The sequence below is a fragment of the Pollicipes pollicipes genome, unplaced genomic scaffold, assembly GCF_011947565.3.
Source record: "Pollicipes pollicipes isolate AB1234 unplaced genomic scaffold, Ppol_2.1 Scaffold_7231;HRSCAF=8579_pilon_pilon_pilon, whole genome shotgun sequence".
Lineage (NCBI taxonomy): Eukaryota > Metazoa > Arthropoda > Thecostraca > Pollicipedomorpha > Pollicipedidae > Pollicipes > Pollicipes pollicipes.
The window spans coordinates 30,307,400-30,324,121 of NW_023597034.1; the positions used below are offsets into that span (position 1 = coordinate 30,307,400).

General features: G+C 46.0%; 1 protein-coding gene across 1 annotated transcript in view; it reads left to right on the forward strand.

Annotated features, from left to right (window-relative positions):
* The first annotated feature begins 2,883 nt into the window (after positions 1-2,883).
* The window catches only part of LOC119109980 (shematrin-like protein 2), a 44,408-nt gene continuing 30,569 nt past the window's right edge, over positions 2,884-16,722 (forward strand). The window contains exons 1-3 of the mRNA XM_037233726.1: positions 2,884-2,973; positions 3,469-3,641; positions 4,430-4,615. Of these exons, the coding sequence (XP_037089621.1) occupies positions 2,884-2,973; positions 3,469-3,641; positions 4,430-4,615 (449 nt within the window). The remainder of the gene's footprint in view (positions 2,974-3,468; positions 3,642-4,429; positions 4,616-16,722) is intronic.

Below are 16,722 nucleotides of genomic sequence, written 5' to 3' on the forward strand. Positions count from 1 at the left end.
TTTGCCTCTCTTACGCTGGTGATACTGCGATTGCTTAAAAAAATAAAAGCATTGTGAAGCTTCAAAACAATGTCGATACGCTTTTGCTTCTGATGAGTTCTAGTTCTGTTCTGATGGTAAAGTGCCAATTTTATCTGCCTGAAGGTATGAACAAAATTTACACAGTAATGCATTACCCTTCCTTCGCATTTCCAACTAAAAATGCAAGTCAATGATTCACCTTTTGAAGAGCAAAACTCAAAAACCTTGGTGTACTCAGTGATGAATCTCTTAAATTTGCAAGCCATATTAGTTTTGTTGCAAACATATTAAGTGGAAATATTGGAATAATAAGAAGGATTAGGTACTTCATTGATAAAACAACGTCACATCTACTCTGAAACACTTAAATACTTCCCTATTCGAATTGCTGCTGCCTCATTTGGGGTCTAAATTATGCTTCTCAACTAGATCGGCAGTCATTTTTTTAAAAAAGCTGTGCGTCTGATAGAAGACGTGTGTCATCCACAAAACTCCAAGCCAATCTTTAAACGATACACAATTTTGAAACTATCAGATATCGTTAAATCCCAAATGTCAATTGTGCTGAACAAATTTGTAACTTCACAGCTCTCTGCATCATTCGATTTAATAGACAAGCTCTACGAATCAAATGACATGAATATGAGGCGAGTAAAACATTTAGACCGACCTTTCTGTAATCGTAATTATGGACTTTTACAACATCATACCTTGGCCCTATGCTGTTGAACGACATCATGGTTTCATAGTTTCTGAAGATAATTTATATATCTGCATCAAAAACCATCGTTAAGAACATCATTCGCAAGCATTTCGTAAATACATATTAACGTAACCAACATATTCGAAGATGTTGCAATCCTTTGCGCTGCACATATGTAACGCATTTCATATTTGACCTCCTTCATGCTTTATAATCCCATTCTGATGTAGTTTAAGTCATGCACATCTACCCAAATTCATGGCGCTAGCTCCGGGAGTTCTTCTAGCAACAAGCTCCTCTTAGCTGGGTGGATTCCCTGGACATCCAGCTCAAAACCCAGCACGAGAATTACCAGTTGAAGGCAATGTTCCACCTTTGAAGACATCGCGATGAGCATCAGATATCATTCGAAAACCCTACTTGCAATTATTAGTAAGCTTTTAAGGTTCAAAAACGACCCTACCTAGCAAAATTTCGAAGCTTGTAAAAATGCGCCCCATTGCGTCCTTGTTTGATGGAGTCATGGAATCGTTTTGTGACGACAGCAAAACCAGCACGAAAATGACAAGGTAATTGCCGCTCCGACTTGTTTGACTGTACGACTCTTAGCAACACTGTAAATGAATGGCTGCAGCTTAATGGGTGGTTATAGCGTGCGTTCAATAGCTGACTTTGGCTAATGACTACTTCAAGCCTTCTCATGCATGATTTTTCTTTGCCTTTTACAAAACACAATTCCTTCGGGTCTTCCCCACCTCTTCGCCTGCTTCTTTACGTTTGTTTCCTCTTCCTAGTTGGGAGTGCCGCGACATTATTTTAAATTTTCTGGTGTTAACGTACGGTTTATTGCGTCGCTAGGATAGAGGGAGGGGAACTCCTGGTTACCTGTTCTTGGGAAACGGTATAAAGACTTTAAAAAAAATAAAATATATTATGCTTCAGTGTGATCGCCCAATATGTGAGAAAAGAAACACATTTGTTGTTCTGTTCAAGAGAGGAATTCCATGTCTCCCAACTTGACAAGTACGTCTTTTTGGCCCAGGCAACTGTCCCTGACTGATGAGTTCTCGCATTTTATGACCTGAACTTTCACTAGTGTGTGGTCTTTTCGCGGTGAAGAATTTCACTCCGCACCGTAGCTCAAGAGCGGCTCTAGCTCACTGTACGCACATGGCGATACCTTGACCATACTCGCTGTTTTCACCCTGCAAAAAACACATAAAACGTCACGTCCGGGCCCAGCGGTTTGATGTCACACTTCTTCAAGAGCAGATCTCGTCATTCCTCCCGAAAATCCTTTTTGCCCTCTTTGATTGCAGACTTTTTGTGCTTTTTGGCTTGCATTTATTTGGCACGTCAAGGCGAAGGACATCGAAATGCATTGTTTAACCCAACTGGCCTGTTCGCTTGCCTACTTAAGACGGACGTCGACTTGATGACGCTACTTATTGGCCTCCAGACAAAGAAGCAGGATCAGGGGCGTGGAGCAAGGAAACTGTGGGTTCCATGATACCACGCGCTCCGATAATGGTGAGCATACACCATAGCATGGCGACGCATGAAAAAACTCAGAAATTAGTTTTAGCTCCCACGCTTTCTGGGACGTTCCTTGACGTATGACTATAAGGAACGGAGCTAGGCTAAGGGAGTTTTACGAATCCGTGCCACAGCACTTCACAAAAAACAATAACAAAAAACCATGGAAAGTGCACCAACACATATTACCAAAGGGATCGGGCAAAAACGAGCGTCTGGCAATGTCTTTTCAGCAAAGAAGTGTGCTGGGAAATAACAAAAAAGATCGGTTATGTTCAGCGTGATATATTCAACACAGATGTTGAGGTAAGATATTATTGTCTGACATCGCGCTGCACTTCTTTGTATGGATATACTTCTGTACTTCCCCATACTTCTGTATTAAATGGCCTGAACCTCGCACTGTTCAGCGCAGAGAAGCCGGCCTCCGCCAATTCTATCACAATGCTCTCCCAGCTTGCTTTCCAAACCACAAGGTCTACACAGTATTGCAGCGGGCAGATCAGTGCGGTTGACCCTGTCACGCATCTCCTTGGCATACAGCCACCGTTTCCACGAGTATAGAGAACCAGCCCAGGCGGAGGCATCACTGTCTCTCCTTCAGTGTTCACAGAGCTACCCCGATGAGAGCCATGAAGCTGTATTTGTTTCTGGCTGCGCTGGTAGCTATGTCGACCGCCGCCGAATACAAGAAGATCGACCAAGAGACCCAAGCCAGCGGGTACCCTTCTGTTCTGGGAGGGTATGGCAGGTAATTCGATACGAGTACTTCCCATCGTGCGCTACGCTAGGATGCCCACGAAGCTGAAGGTGGTTCGATTTTATACCATTTTGTCGAGGATAGGGTTATTTCGTTCGGCGTTTATGTTCACTGAGCACGGCCTCTAAAGTGATCACCAACATTGAACGTCGGGTTATGCACTGGACAATATGTGTGGGCCAGTGGCATGTTTCATACCAGTGGCCAGTCTCAGTTCTGCATTGTGGGAACGAGACACGGATCATTGTTTTCAGTTGGGACAGGCCATCAAAGAACGCACATAACTGGGTATGCCCTATGGCCTACCAATCGCATACACCAAGGCTGTCTTCCCCTGCGTGGTGCAACATCATCATCCCGAAACTAATGCACCGACACTTTTCTAAGCAGCGGCGTCAGCAGGCGGGCTCGCGGCTTCGGCGGCTACGACAACCGGGCCTCGTACAAGGGTAACTACGGCCAGGGCTACTATGGCAACAGCCGCTACGGACGCGCTTACGGGCGCAGCTTGAACGGCTACGGAAACTACGGACTGGGATATAGCGGATATGGTGGCTACTACGGCAACAGCGGCCTCGGTGGCTATGGTGCATACGGTCGTTCGTCAGCAGCCTACGGAGGGTACGGACATCGCTCAGGAGCCTACCAGGGCTACAATCGGCGCCTTGGAGCCTACGGCGGCTACGGCAGGCACTCTTCTCCCTACAGCCGGTACGGCGGACGCAGCGGGTCGTATTATGGCCACTATTGAATGCCTAATCGACGGACACGGCCTGAAGCCAATTTGTTGGCTATACGCCCATGGTGTTCATATAAGCATCTCCACTTTCCATCCTGTAACACCAAGGATACGTCGTCGATAGGTTGGCCTCACCTGACTGATGTCGCACTGTCTGCGGTCTGATGAAATCTGTCATTTTTCCTGACTTTTCCTCATGTTTGTTTTAAACTCGAAATGTACATGTGCAGCAGTTGTATGGATGTTGTTTTCTTCGGATGGTACCCGACCATAAATCAAACAGCTGTTTGGTGCCCAACGAGTGATAGCTTTTGGAAACGCGCGTCACAAGCAGCGATTTATTGAAAATGGGCGTTTTTTTTGTTGATTATGTCCTCTGAGTGTTATGCAAAAGTGGGGGACGCGACACGAAGCTACCACGCCAGCTCGAGACGGAGTAACCTCCCCGCAGCAGTTTCCGCCCCAGTGCGGCCCTGCGTAGCGGCATCGTCCGGCGGCGCTGCAGCGGGGGCCTGTTGAACAGTTGTTTGAGATTTTGATATGAGCGCATAGGGATGGTATGGATTTGCGACGCACCCAGACTGTTTTCCCCTCCGTGGCGCAGTATTATCATGTTGGAAGTGACGTAAGGACCCCTGTCATAGAGTGACCTTAGCAGACGGGCTCACAGCTTCGGCGGCTACGACCGGGCCCTGTACAACGGTAACTACGGCCAGGCCTACTGCGGCAACAGCCGCTACGGTCGTGGCTACGGGCGACGCTTGAACAGCTACGGAAACTACGGACTGGGATATAACGGATGCGGTGGCTACTACGGCAACATCGGCCTCGGTGGCTATGGTGGATACGGTCGTTCGTTAGGAGCCTACGGAGGGTACGGACGTCGCTTCGGAGCCTACGGCGGCTATATTCTGTGCTTTCGAGCCTAAGGCTGATAAGGGAGATGTTCTTCTCTGTACAGACTGTATGGGTGACGGAACGGAGTGAATGGTGGGTATTTTATGAATGCTGTGTTTGCGGGAACGAATAGCACCTTCTTGTTAGGAACACGCACACAGCGTCCTAGCATTGCCGACTTCGGGTGGAAATCAATGCCTTATCAAATTATTTTCACTCTTTCCCCCTATTTTACCTGAAATTTTGGCTCCCATCTGACGTTGTCCAGCAGCGCATACTACACCCTCATTTTCTTCTCAGCTGTTCTTAAGTCATCCAAACTCTAGCTCACCAGAACCCAACGAGAATAATCAAGGCTCCACAGAACCTGGACATCTATGGCTACATCCTGCCTGACCTGCATGTGAATCCTGTGTACATCATGTCTGAGTCACCAATTCAGCAAGTTGGCGTCAACGTAAGCTTTTGTAACCTACCTGCCTATCACTCCAAACTGAATCTGAACAATAAACCGAAATAGTGGATATTTGGGGGTATTTCTTAATAACAACTGTGAGCGGCTGAGGTGTACCTGGCTGGGCAAGATATCCAGAGTTGGCTGATGCTAGGCTGCATGTACGCACACAGTACGCCAACAATGCCTTACTATGATGGAAGGATGGTCATGGCGGAACAAAGTGAACGAAGACATCTTCCCCTCAATTAACCCCGGACAAAAGTGCCTTAACAAGCCCGAGAGCCCCAGCGACCCCAGCCGCTCGCGTTCATCAGTCTTGGTTTGTTTACGAAATGCATTACATATAATTTGCAGCTATGTGCCAAATATAAGGTTTACTTGCATGCCGAAATTTGTTTGGTCACACTACGCAATTACCACGCAAACCCTGGTAGAGAATATTACTCCGCGTCATTTTTCCCCGAAGACATTTGACAACTTCCCGAAATGTAGAAGTGAAAGACTCAAGACATGCCTTCTAAGTGTAATGCGAAAGCCAAATGTTAACGTTAAACGCTTATTTTTACGCCCTTCTAGTAAAATGAGTTGATAGCAATCTTGGCAGAAAAAATATAAGCCTTCGTACTTAGTTATCGATTTTTACCTTTCGTTCTTTTTCCTCGTCCCACACCAAAAGGTGAAGCAAGTGCATTTTCCTTTGTTTTGTATAAGCCTTGATGATGCTTCTATGGCCTGAAATATTAGCCAAACTTTTTGAAAAATTTACCCACTGCAAAACCGTGAACATTTCATAAGTATTTGCCTAATTCGTTAGCCGCACAAAACGGGCTTAATAAAGATCGAAGACTGAGCAATTGGTAACGAATGAAGGACACGATTTAAAGCAAGGTAGCTGTTTTCGCAGGCAATTTTGCAATGTCAAACCTCTATTTTGCATTTTTGCTTCATAGCGTGGTTAAATAATGGTAAATCTAAACCATTCTAGTTTCGACACTTCACAAAGTTATGTCCTGCCATGCATAGCATTGCGACAGACCCGGCGCAGCTAATACAGAAGTTTTGCTAGCGAAAATCGGTGCTTCATAATTGGTTTCTCTATTTTTCAGCAGAGAAATTCTCCCACTGATTTCAAAGGTTAATTAAGAATGTTAGTGGGCTACAATAGTAAATATCTATGTTGTGGGTGGGTTAGATGAACCTGTCTGTCACTAGACGATGTGAAAGATGCTGAATTTTGGTTTGGGAAGGGGGGCAGCGAAATGCCCAACCCTAAAAAGATCATAAAAAACCTTAAGTGAAAACCAAAATAAAGAGGCACTCCTGGTTACCTGTTCCTGGGTAACGGTGCAAAAATGCTTTTAAAAAATCGTGTATTATGCTTCAGTGTGATGGCCTAAGATGTGAAAAAGAAACACATTTTTTTAAGTGGCCACATATGTCGACTCCAACAACATTTTGTCAGTGGTTGCCATGATAGGCAGACTTGCAAATAACTGTATTTGAATGAATTATGTCCCGGTGCAATGGTCGAAGATGTACGAAAGCAATTACATTCGCTGTCCTGTTCATGATATGACTACTGTCAACTTGAATTGCATCTTTTTTAGACGATGCAATTCTCATAAACTAATGAGCTCCAGCCTTTTTCACTTGCATTTTCACTCCAAGCGGTCTCCTTGATAACACTGCGTATCGGCTTGCAAGCACAGAAGCAGGATCAGGGATGTGGAGCAAAGAAACTGTGGGCTCCATGACACTACAAGTTTCGAGAAAGGTGAACATACACCATATGGCGACGAAATAAAAAAATCTGCTCCGAATTTGGCTCTAGCTCCCATGCTTTCTGAGTCGTGACTTGACATATGCTTATAAGGAACCACATATCACTAAGGAAATTTTACACGCTTGTGCCGCAGCGCTTCACACAAAAAGCAATATGAAAACAATGGATTATGCAGGAACACATATCTCTGGCGAGATGTGACAAAAACGGGAGTATGGAGGTGACTTTTTCGCAAATAACTGTGCTGGGAAATTAATTCAAAGATCGGATATGTTCAGTGTGATATATTCAACGCAGATGTTGAGATAAGACATTATTATTTGAAATCGCGTTGCGCTTCTTTACATGGATGCTGGGCCCATACTTCTGTATTAAGTGCCCCGTGCCATGCACCGTTCAGCGCAGAGAGGCAGACCTCCACCAAGACTATCACTATGCTCTCCCAGCTTGTTTTCCAAACCACAAGGTCTACACAGTATTGCAGCGGGCAGATCAGTGCGGTTAACCCTGTCACGCATCTCCTTGGCATACAGCCACCGTTTCCACGAGTATAGAGAACCAGCCCAGGCGGAGGCATCACTGTCTCTCCTTCAGTGTTCACAGAGCTACCCCGATGAGAGCCATGAAGCTGTATTTGTTTCTGGCTGCGCTGGTAGCTATGTCGACCGCCGCCGAATACAAGAAGATCGACCAAGAGACCCAAGCCAGCGGGTACCCTTCTGTTCTGGGAGGGTATGGCAGGTAATTCGATACGAGTACTTCCCATCGTGCGCTACGCTAGGATGCCCACGAAGCTGAAGGTGGTTCGATTTTATACCATTTTGTCGAGGATAGGGTTATTTCGTTCGGCGTTTATGTTCACTGAGCACGGCCTCTAAAGTGATCACCAACATTGAACGTCGGGTTATGCACTGGACAATATGTGTGGGCCAGTGGCATGTTTCATACCAGTGGCCAGTCTCAGTTCTGCATTGTGGGAACGAGACACGGATCATTGTTTTCAGTTGGGACAGGCCATCAAAGAACGCACATAACTGGGTATGCCCTATGGCCTACCAATCGCATACACCAAGGCTGTCTTCCCCTGCGTGGTGCAACATCATCATCCCGAAACTAATGCACCGACACTTTTCTAAGCAGCGGCGTCAGCAGGCGGGCTCGCGGCTTCGGCGGCTACGACAACCGGGCCTCGTACAAGGGTAACTACGGCCAGGGCTACTATGGCAACAGCCGCTACGGACGCGCTTACGGGCGCAGCTTGAACGGCTACGGAAACTACGGACTGGGATATAACGGATACGTAGGCTACTACGGCAACAGCGGCCTCGGCGGCTACGGTGGATACGGTCGTTCGTCAGGAGCCTACGGAGGGTACGGACGTCGCTCAGGAGCCTACCACGGCTACAATCGGCGCCTCGGAGTTTACGGCGGCTACGGCAGGCGTTCTTCTCCGTACAGCCGGTATGGCGGACGCAACGGAGCGTATTATGGGCACTACTAAATGCCTAATCAACGGACACGGCCTGAAGCCAATTTGCTGACGATACGTCTACACCATGGTGTTCCATGACCATCCTCACTGTTTCCATCCTGCAACACCAAGGATACGTCGTTGATAAGCCAGCCCCACCTGAACGATGTCGCACTGTCTGCAGTCAGAGAAAAGCTATCACTTTTCCTGTCTTTTCCTTATGTTTGTTTTAACTGCCGAAGGTGTGTGTTCTTTGGCTCTCGTTCCTTTCACACGTCAGTACCCAGGAAACCAAAAGATATTGTTTTAATGGAAATATATGTTTTTTTGCTGATTATCACAGACAACAATTTATGACCCTGCTCATGGTTTTTTCTTACAACCTTATGTATGCATGTGTAAGGCGTCAGAGGACAGCTATGTGCCAGCCAGTGAGCGCTAACCGGACACTCGATAAGCACATATGCAGCAGTTGTATGGATGTGGTTTTCTCTGGAGGGCTTCCGACCACAAATCAAGCAATTCTTTGATGCCAAAAGAATGATAGGCTCTATTACATGGCCTTGGATAGGCTTTAAAAACACCGGTCAGTAGCAGCGATTCATAGAAAAATGGCGATTTTTTGCTGGTAGTGTTCCCTGAATGTTATGCAAAAGTGCGGGATGCGACACGAAGCTACCACGCCAGCTCGAGAGGGAGTAAGTAATCTCCCGCAGCAGTTTCCGTCCCAGTGCGGCCCTGTGCGCCCTGCGCAGTGGCATCGTCCGGCGGCGCTGCAGCGGGAGGTGGTGGAGCAGTTGTTTGAGATGTTGATATGAGTGCATAACGGTGGTATGGATCTGCGACGCATCCAAACTGTTTTCCCCTCCGTGGCGCAACATTATCATGTTGGAAGTGACGTAAGAACACCTGCCATAGAGTGAGTTTGGCAGACGGCCTCACAGCTTCGGCGGCTACGACAACCAAGACCTGCGCTATAATGCTAACTACAGCCAGGGCTCTGCGGCAACAGCCGCTCCGGACGTGGTTACGGGCGCAGCTTAAACGGCTACGGAAACTACGGACTGGGATATAATGGACACGGCGGCTACTACGGCAACAACGGCCTTAGCGGCTATGGTGGATACGGTCGTTCGTCAGTAGCCTACGGAGGGTACGGACGTCGCTCCGGAGCCAACGGCGGCTATATTCTGTGCTTTCGAGCCTAAGGCTGATAAGGGAGGTGTTCGCCTCTGTACCGACTGTATGGCGGACGCAACGGAGTGAATGGTGGGTATTTAATGAATACTGTATTTACGGGAATGGCATGGAGCGAATTTGTTGAAAACACACTCAGTGGCCTAATATTGCCGACTCTGGGTGTAAATCAATACCTTAAAAAATAATTTTCTCTCCTTTTCTCCCCTTTTAGGTGATTTTTTTTTACTCTCACCTGCCATTGTCTAACAACACGTGCTAAACCCATATTTTCTTTTCCGCTGTTCCTATGTCAGCCAATTTCTAGCTCACCAGAAGCCAACGAGCATGAGCAAGGCTCCACCGAATCTGGGCACCTATAGCTACATTCTGCCTGACCTACATTCGAATCCTATGTAAATCATCATGCCTGAGTCACCAATTCAGCAAGTCATCATCAACCTAAGCCTCTCTGACACACCTGTCAATGGCTTGAAGCTAGATCTAAACAATAAACCGAACCATAGCGGAACGTTTTGAGATATTTGGTATAACAAATGTGAGCGGTTAAGATGTACCTAGCTGGGCAATATATCCAGAGTTGGTCCATGCCAGGCTACATGTACGTACACAGCACGCCAACAATGCCTTAGTATGATGGAAGGATGGTTATGGCAGAACAAATAGAAGAGAGATATCTTGCCTAAATTTACGCCGAACAAAAGTGTCTCAGCATGCTGCCTACGAGCCGCGTACCATATGGACTAGCCCTGGACGTCGTTTTATGTATGCATAGAACAAGAACACTACGTACCTTTAAACCCGAGAGCCCCAGCGACTCCAGCCGCCCGCATTCATCAGCCTTGGTGTGTTTACAAAATGCATCACATATGATTTACACCTGTGTGCCAAATATAAGGTTTTCTTGCATCTCGTAAGTTTTTTATCACACCGCGCAATCAACACGCAAACCCTGGTAGTGAATATTACTCCACGTCATTTTCCCCGAAAACATTTGACTACTAAATTGCACCACTCCCGAAATGTAGGAGTGAAAAATTCAAAACATGCCACCCAAGTGAAATGTACAAGCCAAATGTTAACGTTAAACGCTTATTTTTGCACCCTTTTAATAAAATGAGTTGGTAAGCAGTTTTGACAGAAACGTTCCAAACCTTTCTATTCATTTATAGACTTCTACGTTTCTGTTTTTCTTCGTCTCATACAAAAGTGACGCAAATGCATTTTTCCTTCGTTTTGTATAAACGTTGATGATGCTTCTATAGCCTGTAATATTAACCAACTTCTTTGGAAAATTTACCGACTGCAAACTCTTGACCATTTCATTCAATTCGTTAGTCGCCAAAACAGGCTTAATAAGCACCGAAACCTAAACAATTCACAACGAATGAAGGACACAATTTAAAACAAAATACATGTTTTTGCAGACAATTTTGCATTGTCAAAGCACTATTTTGCCTTTGTTGTTCACAGCATAACTCAATGACAAGTTTAAGCCATTCCAGTTTCTATACCTCACCAAGGCATATCATCCTGTCATGCGTAGCATTGGGACAGAACTGACGCAGCTAATACAGAAGTGTTTGGCAGTAAAATTAGGCGCTTCCAAGCTGTTTTCTCTATTTTTTAGTGGTGAGTTCCACTTACTTATTTTACAGTTTATTTTAAATTTTAGAGGGCTACACTAATAATTATATATGTTGTGGGTGAGTTAGATGAGACTCTCTATCAGCAGACGATGTTAAAAACGATGATTTTTTGTTCGGGGGAGGCAAAGAGAAGCCAAACCTTAAGAAGATAAGGATTTTCCGTTTTGAGGCACCTAGTCGCTAACTTGGCCTAGTTTTGAAATATGATTTATGACCAGGCTTGGCCGTGTTCCGTTCACTTTTCTGCCAGTTTTTTTCATTGCATTATGATGCCCAAAAATATTTAGCTAAAGCATTTTGTCCCATACTCTCGACTGTTTGACCGACATTTCGTGAATTGGCCCGTTGTATGAGCCCCAAACAAGATTTCGTCCACAGTTGCCATAGTTTGCTGACTGGCAAGTGAATGCATTGAAATGTGTTGTGCTTCAGTGACATGGTCCACGATGTAAGAAAACAAGCGCATTTGTTGTCCTGCTCATGAGATGACTTCCACGTCAACCCGAAATGTACGTTTTTTCAGCCAAGGTAACTTTCACTGACTCATGAGTTCCCGCCTTTGTGACTTAAACCTTCATTCCTGTGTGGTCCTTTCGCAGTGGAATATTTCACGCCCCACCCTGGCTCTAAAGCGATTCTAGCTCTCTGTACGCACATGGCGATACCATGATCATCTACATCCTACAAACACCAGAGAAAACGGCGCGTCTGCACCCATCGGGTCGATGCCAGTCTGTCTGCTTTAAGAGGAAATCTGTTACTTTTCCTGAATATCCCTTTTGCTCTGTTTGTTTGTAGACTCTTGATGCTCTTTGGTATGCATCATTTGGCACGGCAAGGCGAAGGCTATCGAAATGAATTGTTTAACGCAATTGGCCTGTTTGCTTGCCTTCTAAAGATGGACGTCGCCTTGATGACACTGCGTATTGGCTTACAAGCACAGAAGCAGGATCAGGGGTGTAGAGCGAGGAAACGGTGGGTTCCATGGCACTACATGTTCCGAGAACGGTGGACATACACCATACGGCGACGTGTGAAAAAAATAGATTTCGAAATTGGTTTTAGCTCCGACGTTTTCTGAGACGCTCCTTAACGTATCTTTATAAGGGACGGGGCTATGCAAAGTGAATTTTACGAACCCGTGCCCAGTGCTTCATTGAAAACGACAACAACGATCTGACAAAAACGAGAGTATGGCGGAGACCTTTTCGCAAGTAAGTCTCTTGGGACATAAGAGCAAAATATCGGACATGTTTGAGTGATATGTTGAACGCAGATGTTGAGCTTAGGTAGTATTGTCTGACATCGCGTTGCGCTTCTTTACATGGATGCTTGGCCCATACTTTTGTATTAAGTGGCCTGCGCCATGCATTGTTCAACACAGAAAAGCTGGTCTCCGCTGAGGCTATCACTATGTTCTCCCAGCTTGCTTTCTAAACTGCAAGGTCTACACAGCATTGCAGAGGGCAGATCATTGCGGTTATCCGGGTCACGCATCTCCTTGGCTAACCACTACCGTTTCCACGAGTATAAAGAGAGAACCAGCCCATGTGGAAGCATCAGTGTCTCTCCTTCAGTGTTCACAGAGCTACCAGACGAGAACCATGAAGCTGTGTCTGTTTCTGGCTGCGCTGATAGCTCTGTCGGCCGCCGCCGAAGACAAGAAGCCAGACCAAGAGACCCAGGCCAACGGGTACTCTTCCGTTTTGGGAGGGTATGGCAGGTAATTTGATACAAGTACTTGCTATCGTACGCTCCGCTAGGACTTCCACAAAGCTGGATGTGTTTCGAGTTCATCCTTTTTTGTCGGGGATGATGGCATTTAGTTTGATAATTGTATTCATTGAGTGCGGCGTCTGAATTGATCACCAAACTTGGACGGATTTTGTATTGGATAACATGTTTGGGCGTGTGACATAGTTCACATTCTGGGTAGTTACCGTTCTGCATTGTGGGGGCGAAACGCATATCAGGGATGCTTTCAGGTGTGGGCTGGCCATGACAGAAGGCGTAGAAGTAGGTGTGCCCCATTGCCTGTTAATCCCACTTCCAACATATCCTTAGTGTTTTCTCCTGCGTGGTGCAAAAGTTATCATGTTGGAACTAACGCACAGCCACTTTTTCCTAAGGAGCGGCGTCGGCAGGCGGGCTCGCAGCTTCGGCGGCTATAACAACCGGGCCTTGTACAAAGGTAACTACGGCCAGGGTTTCTACGGTAACAGCCGCTACGGTCGTGGTTACGGGCGCAGCTTGAACGGCTACGGAAACTACGGACTGGGATATAACGGATACGGCGGCAACTACGGCAACAACGGCCTCGGCGGCTATGGTGGATACGGCCGCTCGTCAGGAGCCTACGGAGGGTACGGACGTCGCTCAGGAGCCTACCACGGCTACAATCGGCGCCTCGGAGTTTACAGCGGCTACGGCAGGCACTCTTCTCCGTACAGCCGGCACGGCAGACGCGACGGAGCGTATTATGGGCACTACTAAATGCCTAATCGACGGACACGGCCTGAAGCCAATTTGCTGACGATACGCCTACACCATGGTGTTCCATGACCATCCTCACTGTTTCCATCCTGCAACACCAAGGATACGTCGTCGATGGGCCGGCCCCACCTGACTGATGTCGCACTGTCTGCGGTCAGAGGAAAACTGTCACTTTTCCTGACTATTCCTTATGTTTGTTTTAATTGCCGAAGCTGTGTGTTTTTTGGCTCTCGTTCGTTTGACACGTCAGTACCCAGGAAAACAAAATACATTATTTTAATGGAGATTCACGTCTTTTTTGCTGATTATCACAGACCTCGAGTTATGGCAACGCTTATTGTGTTATTCTTACAACCATATGTTCGCATGTGTAATGTGTCAGAGAACACGTATGTGCTAGGCAATGTGCAATTCTTTGGTGCGAAAAAAATGATAGGTTTTAAAAACAGCCGTCAGTAGCAGCGATTCATAGAAAAATGGGCGGTTTTTTGTTGATTATGTCCTCTGAATGTTATGCAACAGTGCGGGATGCGACACGTAACTACCACGCCAGCTCGAGAGGGAGTAAGCAACCTCCCCGCAGCAGGTTCCGTCCCAGTGCGGACCTGTGCGGCCCTGCGCAGCCCCATCGTCCGGTGGCGCTGCAGCGGGAGGCGGTTAAGCGTTGTTTGAGATGTTGATATGAGCGCACAAGGGTGGTATGGATTTGGGACGCATCATGACTGTTTTCCCCTCCGTGGTGCAGCACTATCATGTTGGAAGTAACGTAAGGACACCTGCCACAGAGTGACCTTGGTAAACCGGGTCACAGCTTCGGCGGCTACGACAACCGAGCCCTACGCTATAATGGTAACCACGGCCAGGGTTTCTACGGCAACAGCCGCTACGGTCGTGGTTACGGGTGCAGCTTGAACAGCTACGGAAATTACGAACTGGGATATAACGGATACGGTGGCTACTACGGCAACAGCGACCTTGGCGGCTATGGTGCATACGGTCGTTCGTCAGCAGCCGACGGAAGGTACGGACGTCGCTCCGATGCCTACGGCGGCTATAATCCGTGCTTTTGAGCCTGGGGGTGCTAAGAGAGTTGTTTGTCCCTGTACAGACCGTATGGCGGACGTAACGGAGTGAATGGTGGGTATTTAATGAAAAGTGTATTTACGGGAACGGCATTGAGCCAATTTGTTGAAAATACGCACACAGTGTCCTACGATTGCCGACCCTGCATGTAAATCAATACCTCTTAAAATAATTTTGCACTCCTTTTCCCCTATTTTACGTGAAATTGTTACTTCCATCTGGCATTGTCTTACACCACATGCCAAGCTCATATTTTTCTTTCGGCTATTCCTATGTCATCCAAGTCCTTGTTCACTAGAAGCCAACGAGCATAAACTAGGCCCCGCAGAGCCTGGACACCGATAGCTACATCCTGCCTGACCTACATCACACGGCTGAGGTGTTTCTAGCTATGCAATATATCCAGAGTTGGTTCATGCTAGGCTGCATGTACGCACACAGCACGCCAACAGTGCCTTACCATGATGGAATGATGGTGATTGCAGAACAAAGACATCTTACCTAAATTTGCACCGAACAAAAGTGTCTTAACAAGCCCGAGAGCCCCAGCGACCCCAGCCTCTCGCATTTATCAGTCTTGGTTTGTTTACAAGATGCATCACATAGGATTTACGGCTGTGTGCCCAATATGAGGCTTTTTTGCATCTCTTAAGTTTTTTGGTCACCCTATGCAAATACCACGCAAACCCTGGTAACCAATGTCACTCCACGCCATTTTTCCCCAAAAGAGATTTGACTACCAAATTGCACCACTCCCACAATGTAGGAATGAAAATCTCAAGACCTGCCTTCTAAGTGAAATGTAAGAGCTAAATGTTAGTGTTAAACGCTTACTTTCGCATCTTTTAAGTAAAATGGGTTGATAGGCATTCTTGACGGAAAAAGTCTTGGCCTTTGTATTTATTTGTCGGCCATTACATTTCCTTGTTTTTCTTCGTTTCACACACAGGTAAAGCAAACACAACTTTCCTTCCTCTTGTATAAGCCCTGATGATGGTTCTGTGACCTAGAATGTTAACCAAATTCTTTGCAAAACTTACCGACTGCAAACTCGTCAGCATTTCATACATGTTTGTTTAATTCGTTAGCCGCCAAAACAGGTTTAAAAGACGCCGAAGACTGACAAATTCATAACGAAGGAAACAGACAGTTTAAAGCAAACTATTTTTGCAGGCAAATTTGCATTGTCAAACGTTTTTTTGCCTTTTTGATCATAGCATGGCTCAATAACGACAAATCTAAGCTATTTCAGCTTCGATGCCTCACCAAGTTGTGTCATCCTGCCATGCATAGCATTGGGACGCGACTGGCGCAGGTAATCCAAAAGTGTTTTTTTATCTTTTACTATCGAACTTTACTAACGAACTTACTATTAAACTTTTACTATCGAAATTCACCGTTTCAAAACAGTTTTCACCATTTTTTTTCAGTGGGGATTTCCCCTTACTGATTTTACAGTTTAATTTTGAATGCTAGTGGGTTAGATTAGTGATTATAAATGCTGGTAGGTTAGATGTGCCTATATGTCAGCAAATCATGTGCAAGATGCTGAATTTTTGTCTAGGGGAGAGGGAGGCAGAGAGAAGCCCAACCTTAAGAAGATAGTGATTTCTCCATTTGGGGCACCTAGTTGCTGACTTAACCTAGTGATGAAACATGATTTATAACCAGATTTGAGCGTGTTCTGTCCACTTTCCTGCCAGTTTTGCTCATTACATTATGATGTCCCAAAACACTTAACTAAAACATTTTGTCGCATATCTTGATCGTTTGCCCCAAATTTCTTGAAGTGGCTCTCATCTCTGGCACAACAAGATTTTGTCCACAGTTGTCATAGTTTGCTGACGTGGAAATGGATATATTTTACTGCAAAATACACTTCTTTAACTACTTTGCATTATTTTAACGTAATGTGAATTATTGTTACCGTAAC